This window comes from Heptranchias perlo, chromosome 4 (genome assembly GCF_035084215.1).
Source record: "Heptranchias perlo isolate sHepPer1 chromosome 4, sHepPer1.hap1, whole genome shotgun sequence".
NCBI lineage: Eukaryota > Metazoa > Chordata > Chondrichthyes > Hexanchiformes > Hexanchidae > Heptranchias > Heptranchias perlo.
Window position 1 is genome coordinate 100601516 of NC_090328.1, and position 24392 is coordinate 100625907.

At 41.9% G+C, this 24392-nt stretch overlaps 1 protein-coding gene across 1 annotated transcript in view; it reads left to right on the forward strand.

Moving 5' to 3' along the window:
- Window positions 1-1173: 1173 nt before the first annotated feature.
- saraf (store-operated calcium entry-associated regulatory factor) overlaps window positions 1174-24392 on the forward strand; it is a 47087-nt gene continuing 23868 nt past the window's right edge. The window contains exons 1-4 of the mRNA XM_067983403.1: window positions 1174-1314; window positions 8398-8576; window positions 13414-13816; window positions 15852-15987. Of these exons, the coding sequence (XP_067839504.1) occupies window positions 1251-1314; window positions 8398-8576; window positions 13414-13816; window positions 15852-15987 (782 nt within the window). The 5' untranslated portion in view covers window positions 1174-1250. The remainder of the gene's footprint in view (window positions 1315-8397; window positions 8577-13413; window positions 13817-15851; window positions 15988-24392) is intronic.

Here is a 24392-nt window from a genome sequence, read left to right on the forward strand (position 1 = left end):
AGATACCCAGCAAAGTTAAACAATGATCCAAGGGTCACAAACTAAAACTTGATAACTTAAGTGAAATTGTAAAAGTCACAAATGTGACCATATATAGGCAATGAAATAACTATAAAGAGGGAAAAAATCTCGTGCAATGTGTTACTTCGGGAGAACAGGAAAGAGAATCTGACCCAGCCGAGTGTCCCAAGTGTGAGAATGCAGTCATTTATTTAATTATGGCTTGTATTAGAATAGGTCCGAGACACTTGCTAACGTCTATTAATGTAGTGTCTAATTAAGTTCGCACAAACTTTTTACTTATAAAATAAAATGTTGAACTGACGTCGCAATAGTTAATTCGAACCCAGAACTTAACATACCTCACTCTCCTTTTTAAAACCCAGCTCTGTGACCAAGCTATTGGTCACCTCTCCTACTCTCATTGTTTCCCTCCTACCTCAGCAAGGCGCTGTGGGACATTTGTCTACATTAAAAGGCATTATATAAATGCAAGCTGTTATTGGCTTCTGTGGGCTGTTACCTCCCCAACTTTGGTTGGACATATTCCTGGAGGTTTGATCACATGACCTCTTGCCTCCAGCAGCCCGGCCCAGTCAAACAAGCTTTTCTCCCCCTCCATCTCCAATATTTTTAAAATAATAAACAAAAGTGTTAAATGAAAATTTAAAAAACTACACAATTTTGTTGAATGCTCCTATGATTTTTCTCCCAGGTTGCCCTCAGCAGTGCCCAAGAGATTAATTTTTAATTCTCTTCATCTACAGACCCAGGCCTGGATCCCTTTATTCACAAATCCCAGACCTGGGCCAGGGTATCTTTATTCCTGGGCTTCGGCCCCTTTATTCACAGACCTAACCCAGGCCTGGGCCCCTTTATTTACAGGCTTCAGACCCAGGTTGGTATCCCATTGGTACCTACAAATGGTAGCGCTGCCTAAGGAACGTTGGAGTGGCAAGCCTCGGGGACACTGATACAAATCCGGAATTTACAAGTTGCAGCCATAAAATGGGACACTAATCACACCTCTTCCTGCAGCTCCAACCACCCCAAATGGACGACGCCCAATCTGGGATGACGTCATTCTGTGTCTGACGTAATCAGACAGCCCCCGCGGACTCTGACGTCCTTGCTGCGCGAGACGCGCACGTCAGTGCATTGTGCGTTTGGCCGGAATAGCTGAGCGCGCATGCGCTCCCCTCTGGAGCCGAGCGGCACTGAGCTGCTGAGTCGTCATTAACGGAAGGAGGATGGTTCGGCTCGGCCTGTGGTTGTTGCTGCTGCTGGCGCTGGTGGAGGGATCGCAGGACTCAGGTAGGGTCTAGGCACTGGCGCCGTCATTGCTCCTCCGTCACACCCCGGCTTTAGGGCCTATAAATAAAGAGGCTTGGCGTGACCCGGGGGCCGTCTGTTAATAAAGTGAGGCCTGGCCCATAGAGTGACACCAGGCCTGGGCAATAAAGTGACACCCGGGCTTGGGATCTGTCAATAAAGGGAATAAAGGAGTCAGCCTTTCAGTCTGTCGCGCCATTCAGTTAGATTATGGCGGATCTGCATCGTTCCATATCCCTCAATACCCTTGCCTAGCAAAAATTTATCGATTTCAGTTTTGAAATTTTCTATTGACCTAGCCTCAACAGCTTTTTGGGGGAAGAGAATTCCAGATTTCCACTACCCTTTATAACAACATAAGAAATAGGAGGAGTTGTAGGGTACAGCCTCTTGAGCCTGCTCTGCCATTTAATAAGATATGGCTGATCTTTGACCTCGACGCCACTTCCCTGCCTGTTCCCCATATCCATCGATTCCCTTCGAATCGAAAAATCTATCGATCTCAGTCTTGGATATACTCAACGACTGAGCATCCACAGTCCTCTGGGGTGGGACAAAGATAGAACAGGAGTAAAAGTTCTGAAGAGGACAAAGATAGAACAGAAGTAAAAGTTTTAAATTGGGGAAAGGCCAATTTTACTAAGCTGAGAAGTGATTTAGCAGAAGTGGACTGGAAACAGCTACTTAAAGTAGATCAGTGTCAGAGCAGTGGGAGGCATTCAAGGGGTTCAGAGTATAAACATGTTCCCACAAAGAAAAAGGGTGGGACTGTCAAATGTAGACCCCCTGGATGACAAGGAGCATACAGGGTAAGATAAGGCAAAAAAGGGAAGCTTATATCAGATACAGAGCTCAAAACTGTGGAAAGCCTACAGGAGTATAGAAAGTGTAGGGGTGAATTTAAAAAGGAAATTAGGAAAGCAAAGAGAGGGCATGAAAAAATACCAGCAAGTAAAATCAAGGAAAACCCAAAAATGTTTTATAAATACCTAAAGAGCAAGAGGATAACTAAGGAAAGAGTAGGGCCTATTAGAGACCAAAAAGGTAACCTATGTGTGGAGGCGGAAGATGTAGGTATGGTTCTTAATGAATACTTTGCGTCTGTCTTCACAAAAGAGGGGGAATGATGCAGAGACTGTAGTTAAGGAGAAGGAGTGTGAAATGTTGGATGGGATAAACATAGAGAGGAAGTATCAAGGGGATTAGCATCTTTGAAATTAGATACATTTCATCCAGGCATGGCAATTTATCCCAGGCTGTTAAAAGAAGCAAGGGAGGAAATAGCGGAGGCTCTGACCATCATTTTCCAAGCCTCCCTGGCCACAGTCATGGTGCCGGAGGATTGGAGGACTGCTACCGTTGTGCTGTTGTTTAAAAAGGGAGATAAGGATAGACCTAGTAATTACAGGCCAGTCAGTCTAACCTCAGTGGTGGCTGAATTATTGGAAAAAATTCTGTGGGACAGTATAAACCATCGTTTAGAAAGGCACGGATTAATCAAGGACAGTCAACATGGATTTGTTAACGGCAGGTAGTGCCTGACTAACTTGACGGAATTTTTTGGGGCGGTAACAAGGAGGGTCGATGAAGGTAGTGCATTTGATGTAGTCTACATGGATTTTAGCAAGGCTTTTGGCAAGGTCCCACATGGCAGACTGGTCAAAAAAGTAAAAGCCCATGGGATCTAAGGGAAAGTGGTAAGTTGGATCCAAAATTGGCTCAGTGGCAGGAAGCAAAGGGTAATGGTGGGCAGGTGTTTTTGTGACTGGAAGGCTGTTTCCAGTGGGGTTCTGCAGGGTTCAGTACAAGGTCCCTTGCTTTTTGTGGGGAATATATTAATGATTTAGACTTCAATATAGGGGGCATGATTAAGAAGCTTGCAGATGATAACAAAAATTGGCCGTGTTGTTGATAGTGAGGAGGAAAGCTATAGACTGCAGGAAGATATCAGTGGACTGGTCAGGTGGGCAGAAAAGTGGCAAATGGAATTCAATCCAGAGAAGTGTGAGGTAATGCACTTGGGGAGGGCAAACAAAGCAAGGGAATGCACAATAAATGGGAGGATACTGAGAGGTGTAGAGGAAGATAGGGACCTTGGAGTGCAGGTCCACAGATCCCTGAAGGTAGCAGTACATGTAGATAAGGTGGTTAAGAAGGCATATGGAATACTTTCCTTTATTAGCCGAGGCATAGAATATAAGAGCAGGGAGGTTATGCTCGAACTGTATAAAACACGAGTTAGGCTACAGCTTGAGTACTGCATAGAGTTCTGGTCATCACATTAGAGGAAAGATGTGATTGCGCTAGAGAGGGTACAGAGGATATTTATGCGGATGTTGCCAGGACTGGAGAATTTTAGCTGAGGAAAGGTTGGCTAGGTTGGGGTTTTCTTTGGAACAGAGGAGGCTGAGGGGTGATTTAATTGAGGTGTATAAAATTATGAGGGGCCTAGATAGAGTGGATAGGGAGGACCTATTTCCCTTAGTAGAGAGGACAATAACCAGGGAGCATAGATTTAAAGTAATTGGTAGAAGGATTAGAGTGGAGCTGAGGAAATATTTTTTTGCCCAGACGGTGGCAGGGTCTGGAACTCACTACCTGAAAGCATGGTAGAGGCAGAAATGCACATCACATTTAAAAAGTACTTGGATGTGCACTTGAAGTGCCATAACCTACAAGGGTATGGACCAAGTGCTGGAAAGTGGGATTAGGCTGGGTAGCTCTATTTCGACCGGCACGGACACGATTGGCCGAATGGCCTCCTTCTGTGCCGTAAATTTTCTATGTTCCTAGAATTTTTTTTTTATGTAGAGAATTTCAAATATTCACGACCCCCTGAGTGAAGAAATTGTTCCTCATTTCAGTCCTAAATGTCTGACCCCTTATCCTGAGACTATGTCCCCTAGTTCTCGACTCTCCAGCCAGGAGAAACATCCTCTCAGCATCTACCCTGTCAAGCCCTTTCAGAATCTTATATGTTTCAATGAGATCACCTTTCATTCTTCTAAACTCCAGAGAATATAGACCCATTCTATGCAATCTTTCCTCATAGGACAACCCTCTCCCCAGGAATCAATCTGGTGATCCTTCGTTGTGCTGCCTCTAAGGCAATTATGTCCCTCCTCAGGTAAGGAGACCAAAACTGCACACAGTACTCCAAGTGTGGTCTCACCAAAGCCCTGTACAATTGTAGTAAGATTTCTTTACTCTTGTACTCCAACCCCATTGCAATAAAGGCCAACATACCATTTGCCTTCCTAATTGCTTGCTGCATTTCAACTTTCTGTGTTTCGTGTACAAGGACACCCAATTCCCTCTGAACACCAACATTTAATAGTTTCTCACCATTTAAAAAATATTCTCTTTCTATTTTTCCTACCAAAGTGAATAACCTCACATTTCCCCACATTATACTCCCATCTGCTACCTTCTTGCCCACTCACTTAATCTGTCAATATCCCATTGCGTCCCCCTCACAGCTTACTTTTGCACCTAGCTTTGTATCATCAGCAAACTTGAATACTTTACACTTGGTCCCTTCATCTAAGTCATTAATATAGATTGTAAATAGCTGAGGCCCAAGCACTGATCCTTGTGGCATCACACTAGTTACTACCTGCCAACCCAATAATGACCCATTTATTCCTATCTGTTTTCTGTCCGTTTGCCAATCCTCAATCTATGCTGATATATTAGCCCCAATCCCATGAGCCCTAAGCTTGTTTAAGCTTGTGTGGCACCTTCTCGAATGCCTTTTGAAAATCCAAATATACTACATCCACTGGTTTTCCCCCTTATCTACCCTGCTAGTTACACACTCAAAAAATCTCTGATAAATTTGTCAACACGATTTCCCTTTCATAAAACAGTTTTAACTCTGGCTAATCATATGATTTTCTAAGTGCCCTGTTACTGCGTCCTTAATAATAGATTCTAGAATTTTCCCTACTACTGATGTCAGGCTAACTGGCCTATAGTTCCTTGTTTTCTCTCTCCCTCCTTTCTTGAATAGCGGGGTTACATTTGCTACCTTCCAATCCATGGGAACCGATCTCGGATCGAGGGAATTCTGGAAGATCAAACCCAATGCATCCACTATCTCTGCAGCCACCTCTTTTAGAACCCTAGGATGTAGGCCATCAGGTCCAGGGGTTTTTGTCGGCATTTAATCTCATTAATTTTTCTAAAACTTTTTCTTTACTCATTAATTACTTTAAGTTCCTCCCTCTCATTAGACCTTTGGTTCCCTTCTATTTCTGGTATGTTTTTTATGTCCTCTACTGTGAAGACAGATATAAAATATTCTTTTAATGTCTCTGCCATTTCCTTATTCCCTATTATAATTTCCACTGTCTCTGCCTCTAAGGGACCCATGTTTACTTTCGCCAATCTCTTTCTTTTTACATACTCGTAGAAGCTCTTAGAATCTTTTTATTCTTGCTAGTTTACTCTCATATTCTATTTTCTCCTTCTTTATCAATTTCTTGGTTATCCTTTGCTGATTTCTAAAACCCACCCAATCCTCAGGCTTACTACTCTTTTTGGCAACATTGAAAGCCTCTTTTTTTTAATCTAATACTATCTTTAACTTCTCCAGTTAGCCACGGTTGGATCACTTTTCCTGTGGAGTTTTTAATCCCTCAAGGATATGTATATTCGTTGGGAATTATGAATTATTTCTTTAAATGTTCGCCATTTCTTAACTACCATCATATCTTTTAATTTAATTTCCCAATCTACCTTAGCCAACTCGCCCCTCGTACCTACATAATTGGCCTTGTTTAAATTTAAGACCCTAGTTTCAGACTTAATTACATCACTCTCAAAGCCTATGAAATTTTACCATATTATGATCACTCTTCCCCAGGAGTATCCTTTATTATAAGGTTACTAATTAATCGTGTCTCATTACACAATACTAGATTTAAAATAGCCTGTTCCCTAGTTGGTTCCTTGACATATTGTTCTAGAAAACTGTCTCGGATGCATTCCATGGATTTGTCCTCCAAACTACTTTTGTTAATTTGATTTGCCCAGTCTGCGTGAAGATTAAAATCCCCCATGATTATTGCATCACCCTTGTTACATGCTGTTCTAATTTCCTGATTTATACTCTGTCCAACACTATAACTACTGTTAGGGGGCCTGTGTGACGGGTATTGGAAATCTGGAACCTCGACTTGGATCTGGGGTCTGTCAATAAAGAGACCCTAGCCCAGGTCTGTGAATAACAACAACAACAACTTGCATTTAGATAGTGCCTTTAACGAAGTAAAACATTCCAAGGCACTTCACAGGACTGTTATTAAACAAATATGACATCAAGCCACATAAGGAGATATTAGGACAGGTGACCAAAAGCTTGCTCAAAGAGGTAGGTTTTAAGGAGTGTCTTAAAAAGGAGGAGAGAGGGGTTTAGGGAGGGAATTCCAGAGCTTAGCGCCTAGGCAGCTGAAGGCACAGCTGCCAATGGTGGAGTGAATAAAACCAGGGATGCGCAAGAGGCAAGAATTGAAGGAACGCAAGGATCTTGGAGGATTGTAGGATTGGAGCAGGTTACAGAGAGAGGGAGGGACGAGGCCATGGAGGGATTTAAACACAAGGATGAGAATTTTAAAATCTAGGTGTTACTGGACTGGAAGCCAATTTGGTCAGCGAGCACAGGGGTGGTTGGTGAACGGGACTTGGTGCCAGTTAGGATACATGCAGCAGAGCTTGGGATCAGCTCAAGTTTATGGAGGGTGCAAGGTGTGAGGCCGACCAGGAGAGCATTGGATTAGAGTTTAGAAGTAACCAAGAAATGGAGGAGTTTCAGCACCAGATGAGCTGAGGCAGGGCGGAGATGGGTGATGTTACAGAGGTGGAGCATAGGCGTTCTTGGTGATGGAGAGATTATAGGGCCAGAAGCTCAGCTCAGGGTCAAATAGGATCCCGGCCTGGGGCCCTGGTTCGGATCTGAATAAAGGGATTCCGGACCGGGTCTGGGGTGAGTGAATCAAGTGGACCTGGATGTGGGGTTGTTAAAATAATGGAATCCCAGCGCGGGTCTTTAAAGCAGCCTAGACCCAGATGTGTAAATCTGTATTTACAGACCAGGACCCCTTTATTTAGAGAGGACACGACCTGGGTCCCAGGCTCAAGAAAATCACCTCGAAGTACGGTTAGACCCTGAACCCCCATCCCAGTACTGCCAGATCGCAGGGCTACGCCCAATGCTGATAAGTCAGTGTCCCTAGTAATAGTACTTTTCATAATAGTCTTTTAAAACCTCTGACTCACCATGAGCAATGCCAAGGAGAGAGCCATTGTTCCCAGAGCTGGATATGAGCTTCTGTGCAGAAGAAGAATCTAAAGTCTCTATGTATACAAATCAAGCTTGGAGATCCGAGCACTCACCTTCCTGCAGATGAGTGGAAAATGTTGAGCTGAGCGTGGGCCAGGCGATGAAAGGGCAGTTCCCAATAGTAAGTGTGGTGTGTTTTAATGACTTGAAAGAATCTATTTGTCGTGGGTCTCTCACCTAGAGCTGGCATGTGCTAGTATGTGCAGAATAGATGATGGTGACCAGTGAGACCTTGGTAGACTGATACTGAAGTGTAAGAAAAGAAAGAACTTAGTTATATAGCGTCTTTCATGGCCTCAGGATGTCCCAAAGCGCTTTACAGCCAATGAAGTACTTATTGAAGTGTTGTCACTGCTGTAATGCAGGGAAACCCGGCAGCCAATTTGTGTACAGCAAGTTCCCACAAACAGCAATGAGATAATGACTGGATAATCTGTTAGTGTGGCAAATTGAGCGTTTGAAACAAGAATGTTTTTGTAAATGCCCAGCGTTCACACCGAGCTGCGTTAATTGCCCAGCGTTCACACTGAATGTAATAATCCCCCTCGTGCAGTAACTGTCGTACATTCACGGGTGCATTACACCCTCGGCATTTACACATAGCCATCTTAATCTCTCTTTCTCAAGTTAAATGTAGAAATTAAGGTAAGGTAATGCAAATCAATAACTCTTAAGTGAAAATAGCTGTTAAGAGTTTGTGTAATGTCTCTTTACTTCTCCAGAAAGAGTTCTTCTCCGAGAAGTCCAAGTTCTGACATTATATAGTGGACGGTATACCAATGGCCGCAGAACAACTCCTGTGCCCCAATTGCAGTGTGTTGGAGGCACAGCTGGCTGCAGTGCCTTCTATCCAGAAGTGGTGCAGTGTTATAACAAAGGCTGGGATGGTTATGACGTACAGGTATGCGACTGAATGGTACAGTCTAATTTCTAATACTCAATTCTAATTATAACCAGATGATGGAGCAGATTACAGCGAGAGGTGCACTTTGAAAATAGTGACCACAGTAGGATGGAGTTTAATGTCAGGCTTATGCTAGAGAACGAGAGGATTACTACACAATTCTCAATTTGGGGATAGTGTGTTTTGAGGGAATGAGGAATGAGGAGTGAGTTGAGGGGTGGAGACTAGGCAAGATTTTTAGTAGGGAGGAGTATAGACGAAAAGTGGAACATGTTCAGGAGGTCGCTATTATCAATACACCTGGTATGAAATGCAGTCAAGAGACCAATGTGGGTGAGAAGTCAAGTACTGCAGGGGGTACGGGGAATAAAAAAGGGCTTTCCTCAAATACAAAGCTTCCGTGACCAGTGTGCATCGCAGGGAATAGTCTGATAGACGCATATGATTTAGTTTTATAAGTTTCCCATTTGTTTAAGTTAGACTTTTTTTGAAGAATTATGTTAGTTGTGCCTCCTCACGAGGGGGCACTTATACATTTCTTTCCCTTAGTGATCAACTAAAAATGGTATGTAGACCGGAGGACAGGAATCTGGGTAAGGAGGATAAGAAACTGGTCAGCAGAGTCAAGACAGACAGTAAGATCAGGAATGCTGGGACTGGAAAATATATTCATAGCAAATAAGAGTTAGGGAAATAGTGGGACCCGTGAAGGACTCTAAAGGGGGCATTATGTCAAGTGATCAAGGAATGGCAAATATTCTAAATGAATTCTTTGTGTCTGTGTTCACAGAGGAAACCCCAGACAGCCTTCCTACTATTGAGATAGGATTTCTAGAAGAAGATGAGATTGTGAGGAAAAATAGATGTAACTGATGGACAGGTTGAAGGCAGTGAAGGACACCAAGGCCCTGAGTCCAGACGGTTTGCACCCTGGGGTATTTAATAAAGTAGTTCTAACAGTAGTTATAGTGTTGGACAGAGTATAAATCAGGAAATTAGAGGAGCATGTAACAAGGGTAATGGAATAATTGTGTGGGACTTTAATCTTTATATAGGCTGGGCAATCCCAATTGGCAAAAGTAGTTTGGAGGATGAGTTCATGGAAGGTATTTGAGACAGTTTTCTAGAACAATATGTCAAGGAACTAACTAGGGAATAGGCTAGTTTAGATCTAGTATTATGTAATGAGATAGGATTAATTAGTAATCTCATAATAAAGGATCCTCTGAGGAAGACTGATCGTAATATAATAGAATTTCACATTGAGTTTGAGAGTGATGTAATTAAGTCCAAAACTAGGGTCTTAAATTTAAACAAGGCCAATTATGTAGGTATGAGGGGAGAGTTGGCTAAGGGAGATTGGGAAATTAGATTAAAAGATATGATGGTAGATAAGCAATGGCAAACATTAAAATAAATAATTCATAATTCTCAACGAATATACATTCCCTTGAGGAATAAAAGCACCACGGGAAAAGTGATCCAACTATGGCTAACTAGAGAAGTTATTAGAATAAAAGAATCATAGAAAGGTTACAGCGCGGAAGGAGGCCATTCGGCCCATCAAGTCCATGCCGGCTCTATACAAGAGCAATCCAGCTAGTCCCACTCCCCCGCCCAATCCCAAAGAAGATGCTCACAATGCTGTCAAAAAGAGTAGTAAGCATGAGGATTGAGAGGGCTATAGAAATCAAAGGATGACCAAGAAATTGATAGAGGGAGAAAATAGAATGAGAGTAAACTAGCAAGAAATATGAAAACAGATTGTAAGAGCTTCTACAAGTATGGAAAAAGGAAGATACTAGCGAAAGTAAACATGGGTCCCTTAGAGGCTGAGACAGGCGAAATTAAAATGCGGAATAAGGAAATGGCAGAGACGTTAAACAAATATTTTATATCTGTCTTCACGGTAGAAGACACAAAAAGCATACCAGAAATAGTGGGGAACCAAGGTTCTAATGAGAGTGAAGAACTTAAAGTAATTAATAATGTAAAGAAAAAGTACTGGAGAAATTAATGGGACAAAAAGCTGACAACTCCCCTGAATCTGATGGCTTACAACCTAGGGTTTTAAAAGAGGTGGCTGCAGAGATAGTGGATGCATTGGTTTTGATCTTCCAGAATTCCCTAGATTCTAAAACGGTCCCCATGGATTGGAAGGTAGCAAATGTAACCCCTCTACTCAAGAAAGGAGGGAGAGAGAAAACAGGGAACAAGCCTGACTTCAGTAGTAGGGAAAATGCTTTAATCTATTATTAAGGACGTAGTAACAGGGCACTTAAATCATAATATGATTGGGCAGAGTCAACACAGTTTTATGAAAGGGAAATCGTGTTTGACAAGTCTGAGTTTTTTCAGTGTGTAACTAGCAGGGTAGATATGGGGGAAACCAGTGGATGTGGTATATTTGGATTTTCAAAAGGCATTTGAAAAGGTGCCACACAAGAGGTTGTTACACAAGCTTAGGGCTCATGGGATTCCACGTGGGGAAATGTGAAATTATACACTTTGGTAGGAAGACTGGATAAGCAGAATATTTTTTAAAAAGGTGAGAGACTAAGAAATGTTGGTATTTTAAGGGATTTGGGTGTCCTTATACATGAATCACAAAGTTGAAATGCAGATACAGCAAGCAATTACGAAGGCAAATGTTGTGTCAGCCTTTATTGCAAGGGGTTGGACTGTAAGAATAAGGAGGTCTTGCTGCAATTATACTGGGCTTTGATGAGACCATGCCTGGAGTACTGTGTACAGTTTTGGTCTCCTTACCTAAGGAAGGATATACTTGCCTTAGAGGGGGTGCAACGGAGGTTCATTAGATTGATTCCTGGGATGAGAGGGTTGTCCTCTGAGGAGAGATTGAGTAGATTGGTCCCATCTTCTCTGGAGTTTAGAAGAATGAGAGGTGATCTCATTGAAACAAAAGATTCTGAGAGGCTGTTTCCACTGGCTGGAGAGTCTAGAACTAGGCGTCATTGTCCCAAGATATGGGGTCGGCCATTTGGGACTGAGATGAGGAAAAATTCCTTCATTGAGGGTTGTGAATCTTTGGAATTCTCTACCTCAGAGGGCTGTGGATGAACAGTCATTGAGCATATTCAAGACTGAGATTGATAGATTTTTGGACGCTAAGGGAATCAAGGGATATGGGGATAGGGCGGGGAAGTGGGGTTGAGGTAGATGTTCAGCCATGATCTTATTGAATGGCAGAGCAGGCTTGAGTGGCTACTCCTGCTCCTATTTCTTATGTTCTTATGAAATTAGATGTGTACTAGGCACAGTCCTGCTTTCTGTGCGCTGAGAAAAGGGAACATGTAGCCAATCTACAGAAAGGGGCAAAGAGATAACCCAGGAAACTATAGGCTAGTCAGCCTGACATCCACTGCCGGGAACGTGTTGGAGGGCATCCTGAAGGAATGACTAATGAACAACCTGGAGAAATAACGAGCTCTTAAAAAGAGAGTCAGCATGGCTTTATGGGAAGATGATTATGCCTGACTAATCTCGGAAGTTTTTTTTGAGGAGATACCAAATCTTGTGGACAGGGGGCACTCTGAATTTTGTTTATTTAAATTTCAGAAAAGCTTTTGCTAAAGTGTCTCATAGAAGTTTGGTCATTGGTGTAGTGATTGTGAAATGGACTAAAGCATTGTTGTATGAAGAGCTTGTTTGGATGGAAGGAAGTAACTAGTGGGGTGTCTCGGGAATTACTACTGGGGCCATTGCTGCTTAGAATGTACATTATTGACTTTGAAATGGACATAAAAACAAAACTCTGTAGGCAATACCAAACGTAGAGGGACTACAAATAACGGGCTGATCAAATAACAGATCTGGATAGATTGGGGAGCTGAGCTGATGAGTGTCAAATGTAATTTAATTTGGGCCATGGATTGGGAAATGATAATAAACAGTGGCAATACAAGCTAAATGGTGGTATTCTACAGGAAATAAGAGGGATTTAGGGGCACTGGTAGACAGGTAACTGAAGTCATTAGCACAGCCTGCGGCAGCAGTGAAGAAAGCAAGTAGGATCAGGTGCTATAACGCAAGAGGAATTGGTTTGGAGTTTGTATGGAGCGTTGGTCCAGCCTCACTTGGCTTAGGTCACTGTATTATGAGAACGAGATCCAGGCATTGGAGAGGGTGCAGCGAAGGGCAACTGATATGAGATTAGATACCTGATTTATGAGGAGAGACTGCAGAAGCTGTGAATGTTTACACGGGAGAAGAGAAGGCTCAAGGGTAAAGTACTAAAGTTCCGAGAGGGTACAGGACAAGATAAATGGCAAATATGTTTAACACAATCACAGATTCTAAAACAAGAGGGCATAGCCTCAAACAGAAGAGGTAGAGTTTTGATTTAACTCCTTTAAGTAGAAAGTGATGAATGGACTGTTAAGGGAGGCAGTGGGGCTGATGGTATCAGCAAATTTGAAAGTGTGTTGGATAAATACCTAGAGAACAATTTGATAGAAAGGTGAAACAACCACAGGGGAGATGAGGAGAATTATGCATCAAGTTGTTATGATCTGGAATGCACTGCCTGAAAAGGTGGTGGAAGCAGATTCAATAGTAACTTTCAAATTGGATGTATACTTGAAAAGGAAACGTTTGCAGGGCTATGGGGAAAGAGCAAGGGAGTGGGACTAATTGAATAGATCTTTCAAAGAGTCAGCATAGGCATGCTGGGCTAAATGGCTTCCTGTGCTGAATGATTCTATGACTGCCCTTTTATACTGGCCAATGAAACTATTATTTGATGCAAGCAAATTTTTAACTACCTTATTTTATGTATTCTAAAAATTGAATTCTATTCTTCCTCCCAACATAGTGGGAATGCAGGACGGAAATGGACAATGCTTATCGATTTGGAAGAATCATGGTCAGCTGTGAAGGATACAACTATCCAGAAGATCCTTATATTTTGAGGGGATCTTGTGGGCTGGAATATGTCATAGAGCTTACTGAGGAAGGCCTTCGGAGAAAGAAAGCTAACACTGGATTTGTTCATGGGTCGGACGGCTATAAAAATCCCACAGTTTCCGACGATTCGTCCAGTATTGTGGTGGTCATGGTATTGTTTGGTCTCGCCTATGTGGTGTACATGATATGTTTGAGAAACCAGAACGTTAACCAGTCTGCCTCAGACAGTAGAGAAGATCCTGACCAAGATTGCAACAGCGCAGGTCCTTCCACATCTCCACCGCCTCCTGGCTTTAAATCAACTTACACAGGTAAATCTACTAGCATTCTGCCTGCCCTTTAATAAGATAATATGAGCACTGTATAAACATAGGAAGATTAAGCCTTGGAAAGACCATTTAAAATATTGAGTTTTACCGGACAGAAGGAGGCTGTTTGACCCATTGTGCATGTGCCGATTCTGAATGACTCGTCCATTTAGTCCCATTCCTCATACCTGTTAATTTTTATTTTTCAAGTATTTATCCTTTTAAAAGCTACTATATTGCTTCCACCCCTCTTTCTGATGGGACATTCTGTATTTAACAACCGTCCTATGTCTGTGTAGAAACATTTCTCCTGATCTTTCCCTTCTTTGGTGGTTATCTTACATACACACCCCCTAGTTGCTAACTTGCCACCAATAAAAAAAAAGTTTTTCTGCAATTATCTCACCAAAACCCCTGATAATTTTGAACACCGTTATGGTCCATCTGGCCATTCCCAGTATCTAGGAAATTTATATCCCACAGTACCTCAAATACCCCTTTACGAAACAGGTATTAAGTAACTTTCAAATTTTCTTGGAATTTGCTGATACCACTGGGAAGTCCAGTCCATCCATCCATTCATTAAGGAGTTAAATAAGGATGAAAATACAGTTTAGATTTCAGTTTGAGGCTATGCCCTCTTGTTGTAGAATTTGTGACTGTTAGATATAGACATTTATCTTGTCTGTACCCTCGGGTATTTTGAATACTTCTGCAACATCACCACTGAGCCTTGTGTAAACATTCCCAGCTTCTCATAACTCTGGTGCCTAATCTCAGATATCATTTTAGTTACCCTTCACTGTCCTCTCGCTAATGTCTGGAAGTCTTTCTCATGATACAATGACCAGAGCTGTAAACAGCATTCCAGGTGAGGCTGGATTACAACTCTGCGCAAACACAGAATTACTTACTGAGATTTGTGCTCTATTCCTCTGGCTATACAAACCACTGTCCCGTTTGCTCTCTTTACTGCTGCTGCACACTCTGCTGATGGTTTCAGCAACCTAAAAAAACAGCAGTACCCCCATTTCTCCCTTGTCATGTCTTACCTTCTCTTTTCTCTTTTCCCCTTCCCCCTCCCCCCTCCCCCTCCAAAAAAAGCCAATAGATCAGGCAGACCCTTCTGAGTCAATGCTGGCTGTTTAATCAGATACTGTCCTTCCAAATGATCCTATATGCAATTCTCAATGTCTTGAACATGTAATTCACACTCAGGGTCAGGCGTACAGGTCCAATTTCAGTATTCATGGGGTGTCACATTTGCTACCTTCCAGTCCATTGGGACATTAGCTGATTCCAATGGACTTTGAAAGATATCAGTGGATGGAAACTATCAGAGCCTGGAGCTTTGTTTCCCTTCAGCTGCGATGTTTCTAGTCTCCTTTCTCTACCTCGTTCAATTCAGGCATCTTGTTCTCCCCGCTCCTTGACTATTTAGTAATCTCATCACTTTGCTGTCCTCAGACATCACCTCCCTCCATAAATCGCCCAATGTGTCTATACCCTTTTCTCACTCCTGATCTATGTAAAGAGTGATCTATTATTGTCCTTTATAATTTATGTTATATTCCTCTGTTTTATCAGTTTCTTGGCCTGGGTTCCATAGCTCTCCCTATCCTGTACATTTCACAGCTTTATATGTCCTTTTTCTTGTTGATTTTACTCTCCTGTTTGATCCTCCATTTTATTTTTGGAATAAACTGCCTCTACAATGTAAAAACAAACCTTAAAACACTTCTATTTCTCCACCCCCCCCCCCCCACATCAGTTTAAATAGTCCTTCCCACTTTAAACCTTGTAGCATTTCATCTCCTCAAAAGTCTGCTCTCCTGGAATCTGATTATTTAAAAAAAATCATCTGTCCTGTCCTCATTTGAATTTAAAATTAACAACTTTATGATCACTAAATGCCAAATGCTCATTTACTTCAGCTTGCTGATTACGCCCTCATTAGTTGAGGGCAAATCCAATATTGCTTTACCCTTGTGGATTCTCTTATCTGGTGTAATACGCAACTATTCTTTTTTGTTTCCAGGTAGCACAGCAGGTGAAAGATTTTGCGGCGAGGCCCATCCAGGCTTTACTCGATCTCGACAGGATAACTCAGGACCGGGATTTTGGACTGGAGTGGGAGCAGGTGGTTTGCTTGGGTACTTGTTTGGCAGCAGAAGGTATGCCATTTACAGTCTTAAAAAATTGAATATAGTGAACACTCTGCTTAGAATACTTGGCTTTAATCTGATAATCCTGGTAAAGATGTGGTTCCTGTCATTTACTGGACAGAATTATATTGCACTTTCAAGTGGAACATTGTTAAATGTGGCATCAAAACCCGTAATTTTAAAAAAAAGTGTTCAGAAATTTTAATTTTTAACTTCTACATACCATTTCTAGATTAAAATAAAGTGGAAAATAATGGCAAAAGTCTGATAACTCACTAAGAATGTAATAAAATCCAGAGCAAGAAAACGCCTGTCAGCTCCATCCAGAGTCTGTATAGGATACGAACATACGAATTAAGAGCAGGAGTAGGCCATTCTATCATGGAATCCCCTCCTATAACCCCCGTTAATCTCCTAATTTCTTTCCCCAGCTTCCTAGCCTGAAAATGACCCATTTATTCCTACTCTCTTTTCTGTCCGTTAACCAATCCTCTATCCATGCTAATATATTACCCCCAATCCCATGAGCCCTAAGCTTGTGTAACATGGGAAAGGGAAAAGCGTAGAGCAGCAGAAAGAAAGTGTACTTCAGGCACTACAGATAAAGTGAAAACTAGAAAGCGTAAGGCGATTAACCTGGCATCAAAGCTGAAGGTCAGGCTAGGGTGTGTGGCCCAACTAAGAGTTCTATATACAAATGCACAGAGTATAAGGAATAAATTAAATGAACTACAGGTTCAAATTTAAATTGGAGGGTATGACATGATGGCGATTATTGAGACATGGCTGCAGGATGGTCAGGATTGGGAACTAAATGGAATGAGGGGGAGGAAGGAGTAGCCTTAGTGATTAGAGATGAAATCACTTCAATGATAAAGGAGGATATAACGAGCGGTAAGCAGCCAACAGAGACCTTATGGGTTGAATTGAAGAATAGGAAAGGATCTAAGACGATAGTGGGAGTTGTATATAGGACCCCTGGCAGCAACTCTGAAGTGCTAGATTGTATAAATGCAGAGATTAGACAAGCGTGTAAGAAAGGCATAGTGGTCTTAATGGGGGACTTTAACCTTCACATAGATTGGGAAAAGCAGACTAGCAACTGTCAGAAAGGTAGTGAATTTCTTGTGTGTCCGGGATAGTTTTCTACAGCAGTATGTCCTGGAGGCAACAAGGGGGCAAGCCATACTAGATTTAGTAATGAGTAATGAACCAGATTTAGTTAACAGCTTAACTGTGCACGAACATCTATCCAATAGCGATCATAACATGATCGAGTTCAATGTAGTGTTTGAAAGGGAATAAAGTGAGTCAGCCGCTAAGATTCTAGACTTGGGTAAGGCTGACTTCAATGGGATGAGACAGAGACTGTCCACAGTAAACTGGGCAAATCTGTTAATGGGTAAAACGACTGATGATCAGTGGGAAATGTTTAAAGAAACATTTAACGTGATACAGAATCGGTTTATACCCCTGAGGGGCAAGAACTCTACTTGCCAAAAAAAAAGCCATGGACAACTAAAGAGGTAAGGGACAGTATAAGACATAAGGAAAGGGCATACAAAAGGCAAAAAACGGCACAGATCCTGGCAAATGGGAAAGATACAAAGATCAACAAAGGGTCACAAAACAGATAGTAAGAGCTACAAAAAGAGAGTATGAAAAGAAACTTGCAAGGGATATCAAAACCAATACGAAGAACTTTTATAGTTATATTAGGAAAAAGAGGGTGGTCAGGAGCAGTGTTGGCCCCTTAAAAACTGAAAGTGGGGATATTGTCATTGACAATGGGGAAATGGTGGAGATGTTGAACAATTACTTTGCGTCATTATTTACAATAGAAAACGAGGATAGCATGCCGGAAATCCCAAGAAAACTAATATTGAATCGGGGACAGGGACTCGATAAAATTAACATAAGTAAAGCAATAGTAATGAAGAAAATAATAGCACTAAAGAGTGACAAATCCCCAGGACCAGATGGTTTCCATCCCAGGGTTTTAAAGGAAGAAGGTGAGCACATTGCAGATGCCCTAACTATAATCTTTCAAAGTTCTCCAGATTCAGCAACTGTCCCTCTAGATTGGAAAATTGCACATGACACTCTGCTTTTTAAGAGAGGAGAGAGAGGGAAACCAGGGAATTATAGACCAGTTAGCCTAACATCTGTTGTGGGGAAAATGCTGGAGTCTATAATTAAGGGTAGGGTGACTGAACACCTTGAGAATTTTCAGTTAATCAGAGAGAGCCAGCATGGATTTGTGAAAGGTAGGTCGTGCCTGACAAACCTGATTGAATTTTTTGAAGAGGTGACTAAAGTAGTGGACAGAGTAATGTCAATGGATGTTATTTATATGGACTTCCAGAAGGCATTTGATAAGGTCCCACATAAGAGACTGTTAGCTAAGATAGAAGCCCATGGAATCGAGGGAAACGTACGGACTTGGTTAGGAAGTTGGCTGAGCGAAAGGCGACAGAGTAGGGATAATGGGTAAGTACTCACGTTGGCAGGATGTGACTAGTGGAGTCCCGCAGGGATCTGCCTTGGGGCCTCAATTATTCACAATATTTATTAACGACTTAGATGAAGGCATAGAAAGTGTCATATCTAAGTTTGCCGATGACACAAAGATTGGTGGCATTGTAAGCAGTGTCGATGAAAACATAAAATTACAAGGCGATATTGATAGATTAGGTGAATGGGCAAAACTGTGGCAAATGGAATTCAGTGTAGGCAAATGTGAGGATCAAAAAAGGATCGAACAGGGTACTTTCTAAATGGTAAAAAGTTTAAAAACAGTGGATGTCCAAAGGGACTTAGGGTTCAGGTACATAGATCATCGAAGTGTCAGAAAATAATCAAGGCGGCTAATGGAATGCTGGCCTTTATATCGAGAGGACTAGAGTACAAGGGGGCAGAAGTTATGCTGCAGCTATACAAAACCCTGGTTAGACCGCATCTGGAGTACTGTGAGCAGTTCTGGGCACCGCACCTTCGGAAGGACATATTGGCCTTGGAGGGAGTGCAGCGTAGGTTTACTAGAATGATACCCGGACTTCAAGGGTTAAGTTACAAAAAGAGATTACACAAATTGGGGTTGTATTCTCTTGAGTTTCGTAGGTTAAGGGGTGATCTGATCGAAGTTTATAAGCTATAAAGGGGAACAGATAGGGTGGGTGGAGAGAAAGTATTTCCGTTGGTTGGGGATTCTAGGAGTCGGGGGCACAGTCTAAAAATTAGAGCCAGATCTTTCAGGAGTGAGATTAGAAAACATTTCTACATACAAAGGGTTGTAGAAGTTTGGAACTCTCTTCCGCAAACGGCAATTGATACTAGCTCAGTTGCTAAATTTAAATGTGAGATAGATAGCTTTTTGGCAACCAATGGTATTAAGGGATATGGGCCAAAGGCAGGTATATGGAGTTAGATCACAGATCAGCCATGATCTTATCAAATGGCGGAACAGGCACGAGGGGCTGAATGGCCTACTCCTGTTCCTATGTAACAACCTCTTGTGTGGCACCTTTTCAAATGCCTTTTGAAAATCCAAATATATTACATCCACTGGTTCCCCTTTATCTACCCTGCTAGTTATATCCTCAAAAAACCTCTAAATTAATTTGTCAAACACAATTTCCCTTTCATTAAGCCATGTTGAGTCTGCCTAATCATATTATGATTTTCTAAGTACCATGTTACCACTTCCTTTAATAATGGATTCCAGCATTTTCCCAACGACTGATGTCAGGCTAACTGGCCTCTAGTTCCCTGTTTTCTCTCCTTCCTTTCTTGAATAGCAATGTTCTATTTGCTACCTTCCAAGCCACTGGGACTGTTCTTGCATCTAGAGAATTTTGGAAGATCACAACCAATGCATCCATTATCAGGATGTAGGCCATCGGGTCCACGGGATTTGTTTGCTTTTAGTCCCATTAATTTCTCCAGTACTTTTTTCTTTACTCATATTAATTACTTTAAGTTCCTAACTCTCATTAGGCCCTTGGTTCCTTACTATTTCTGGTATTTTTTTTGTGTCTTCTACTGTGAAGACAGATACAAAATATTTGTTTAGCGTCTCCGCCATTTCCTTATTCCCCATTATAATTTGTCTTGTCTCAGCCTCTAAGGGACCCATGTTTACTTTCGCTAATTTCTTTCTTTTTTAAACATAATTGTAGAAGCTCTTACAATCTGTTTTTATATTTCTTACTAGTTTACTCTCTCATTCTATTTTCTCCCTCTTTAGCAATTTTTTGGTCAACCTTAGCTAGTTTCTAAAACTCTTCTCATCCTCATTCTTACTACTGTTCTTGGCAACATTATAAGCTGCTTCTTTTAATCTAATACTATCCATAACTTCTTTAGTTAGCCACGGATGGATCACTTTTCCTGTGGAGTTTTTATTTCTCAATGGAATGTATATTCATTGGGAATTATGAAATATTTCCCTAAATGTTCGCCATTGCTCCCCTCTCTCCTTTTCCATTTTGTCTGTCTTTTTGAAAAGTCAAGTACCCTGGAATATTTAGTTCCCAACCTTGGTCACCTTGCAACCACGGCTCAGCAATGGCTACTAGATCAAACCCATTTATCTCTATTGGTGCCATTAATTCGTTTATCTTGTTACGAATGCTTCGTGCATTCAGATAAATTGGCTTCAATTTTAACGTTTTACTATTTTTCTCTGATTTGACCTTATTCACTGATGCACTATTACCGTTAAACTCTCTGTCCCTTCCTGTCATACTCTGCTTATCTTTATCGCTGCACTGCTCTATGGCCTTGACATTTCTCTTTAGATGTATAAATTTCCCCTCACCTGAACCCCCCCCCTGCCGCCGCAACCTTTTTTACTTTAAAGCCCTATCTACAGCCCCAGTTATTCAATTCACCAGGACACTGGTCCCAGCCCCGTTTGAGTGGAGCCCGTCCCAACAGAATAGCTCCCTCTTCCCCCAGTACTGGTGCCAGTGCCCCATGAATCGAAACCTCGGTCTCCCACACCTCTCTTTGAGCCACGCATTTAACTCTCTGATCTGTTTGACCCTATGCCGATTTGCACGTGGCTCAGGTAGTAAACTAGAGGTTACCTTTGAGGTTCTGCTTATTAATTTGGACCCTAGCTCCTCAAACTACCTCAGCAGAACCTCATTCTTAGTTCTACCTATGTCGTTGGTTCCTACGTGGACCACGACAACTGGATCCTTCCCCTCGTGCTCCAAATTCTTTTCCAGCCACGAGGAGACATGCTTAACCGTGGCACTAGGCAGGCAACACAGCCTTTGGGACTCCCGGTCGTGGCTACAGAGAACAGCATCTATCCCCTGACTGTACTATCCCCTACCACTATCACATTCCCTTTTACTGCCCCCACTTGAATGGCCTCCTGTACCACAGTGCCGTGATCAGTTTGCCCATCCTCCCTGCAGTTATCCAGATGCAGTCTTATATCCAATCTGCCCTAATTGAAATCTGCCTCGTACAGACTAGATACGTACTTTGAGTATGAGCAATGATCGCTCTCAGATCCCTTCATGTTTGACTCTGCCAAGGAAGAAAGAAAAAATTCTTAGCAGCCTATTATACGTTTACTGTTAGAATGTAGCAACCTAGAAAGCTCAAGGCTGGAAAATAGGTGCATCTCGTCTGCCTTACTGCAGGCCTATCCAACGATGTGTTTCTCTTCAGTGTACTTGCATTTGAAGATATCTAAACTATTTGTCTCTAGATCCTCCTTTTGGTAAACTTTTCCAATAACTAATCACCTTCCCAGCAAAGTAATATTGTCTAACATCCAATCTGAATGTGAATCTCCTCAGCTTACATAGAGTTACATCAAAACTACAGCATAGAAACAGCCATTCGGCCCAACTGGTCTATGCCGGCATTTATGCTTCATGTGAGCATCCTCCCTCCTTTTCATCTAACCCTATCAAGATACCTTCTGTTCCTTTCTCCTCATATTCTTATCTAGTTTCCCCTTAAATGTATCTATGCTATTTGCCTCAACTACTCCTTGTGGTAGCGCATTCCACATTCTTACCACTATTTAGGTAAAGAAGTTTCTCCTGAATTCCCTATTGGATTTATTAGCAACTGTTTTATATTGATGACCTCTGGTTTTGGACTCCCCCACAAGTGGAAACATTGTCTCTACATCTAGCCTATCATTTGCTTGCTGCACCTGCACGTTAGCTTTCAGTGACTCATGTACAAGGACACCCAGGTCCGTTTGAACATTAACATTTCCCAATCTCTCACCATTTAAAAAGGCAAATGGTATGATATATCTTAAAGACCTCGATCAAGTCACGCTCAGCCTTTTCTGTTCTAGGGAAAAGAGCCCCAGCATGTTCAGCCTTTCCTGATTAAGGATATCCTCTCAGTTCTGGTATCATCCTTGTGAATCTTTTTTGCACCTCTCCAATGCCTCTATATCCCTTCTATAATATGGAGACCAGAACTCTGCACAATACTCCCAAGTGTGGTCTAACCAAGGTTCTGTACAAGTTTAACATTACGTCTTTGCTATTCAATTCTATCCTTCTAGAAATGAACCCTAGTGTTTGATTAGCCTTTTATGGCCTTATTAACCTGCGCCACTACTTTTCATGATTTGTGTATCTGTACCCCTGGATCCCTTTTCTCTTCTGTCCCATTTAGACTCTTATTGTCCAAGTGGCCTCCTTATTCCTCCTACCAAAATCAGTGCTTGGGCCCCAGCTATTCACAATCTATATCAATGATTTGGATGAGGAGATCAAATGTAATATTTCCAAGTTTGCTGATGACACAAAACTAGGTGGGAATGTGAGTTGTGAGGAGGATGCAAAGAGGCTTCAAGGGGCTATAGACAGGCTAAGTGAGTGGGCAAAAGCATGGCAGATGGAATATAACGTGGAAAAATGTGAAGTTATCCACTTTGGTAGGAAAAACAAATGCAGAGTATTTTTTAAATGGTGAGAGATTGGGAAATGTTAATGTTCAAACGGACCTGGGTGTCCTTGTACATGAGTCACTGAAAGCTAACGTGCAGGTGCAGCAAGCAATTAGGAAGGCAAATGGTATGTTGGCCTTTGTTACAAGAGGATTTGAGTACAAGAGTAAAGATGTCTTACTGCAATTATATAGGGCGTTGGTGAGACCACACCTGGAGTATTGTGTACAATTTTGGACTCCTTATCTAAGAAAGGATATATTTGTCATAAAGGGAGTGCAACGAAGGTTCACCAGACTGATTCCTGGGATGGCGGGATTGTTGTATGAGGAGAGATTGAGTAGACGAGGCCTGTATTCTCTAGGGTTTAAAAGAATTGAGAGGTGCTCTCATTGAAACATAAAATTCTTACAGGGCTCAACATGATAGATGCAGGGAGGATGTTTCCCCTGGCTGGTCAGTCTAGAACCAGGGGTCACAGTGTCAGAGTAAGGAGTAGGCCATTTAGGACTGAGATGAGAGGAAATTTCTTCACTGAGGGTGGTGAATCTTTGGAATTCTCTACCCCAGAGGGCTGTGGAGGCTCAGTCATTGAGTACATTCAAAACAGAGATCGATAGATTTCTAGATATTAACAGTGTCGAGGGATATGGGGATAGTGCAGGAAAATGGCGTTGAGGTAGAAGATCAGCCATGATCTTGTTGAATGGCGGAGCAGGCTCGAGGGGCCGGATGGCCTACTCCTGCTCCTATTTCTTATGTTCTTAAATGCACCACCTCACACTTATCTATATTGAGATTAATTTGCCAATTACATGCCCATTCTGCAAGTTTATTAATGTCCTCTTGCATTTCGCGCATTCTTCCTTTATATTAACTACACCCCCAATTTAGTGTCGTGCAAATTTTGAAATTCGGTCCCCGAATCCAAATTGTTAATGTAAATTATGAACAACAGTGGTCCCAGCACTGATCCCTGTGGAATGCCACTTCCCACCTTTTGCCCCTCTGAGTAGCTACTTATAACCCCTACTCTCTGTCTTGTAGCCAGCTTGTTATCCATTCTGCTACCTATCCCCTGACTCCACATGCTCTGACCTTAGCCACGAGTCTACAATGCGGTACCGTAGCGAAGATCCAAGTATATTACATCTACTACATTACCCTTGTCTGCTCTTTCTGTTACTACTTCAGAGAATTTAGTAAGGTTGGTCAAGCATGACTTTCCCTTCTGAAATCCGTGCTGACTATTCTTCATTATATTTTTGTTCTCTAGATGTCTTTCTGTTACATCTTTGAGTAAAGATTCTGTTAGCTTAATGTTGGTGGTAGGAAAGATAACTGGTCTATAGTTCCCAGTACCCGATTTGCCTTAACTGCCTCATATGGATCAGATGCTTTCAGGGTATAATCAATACTCATTCCCAAATCTTTTCCTTTTCAGTCTCTGCCAGTGGAGGGGAAAAAAAATCCCATT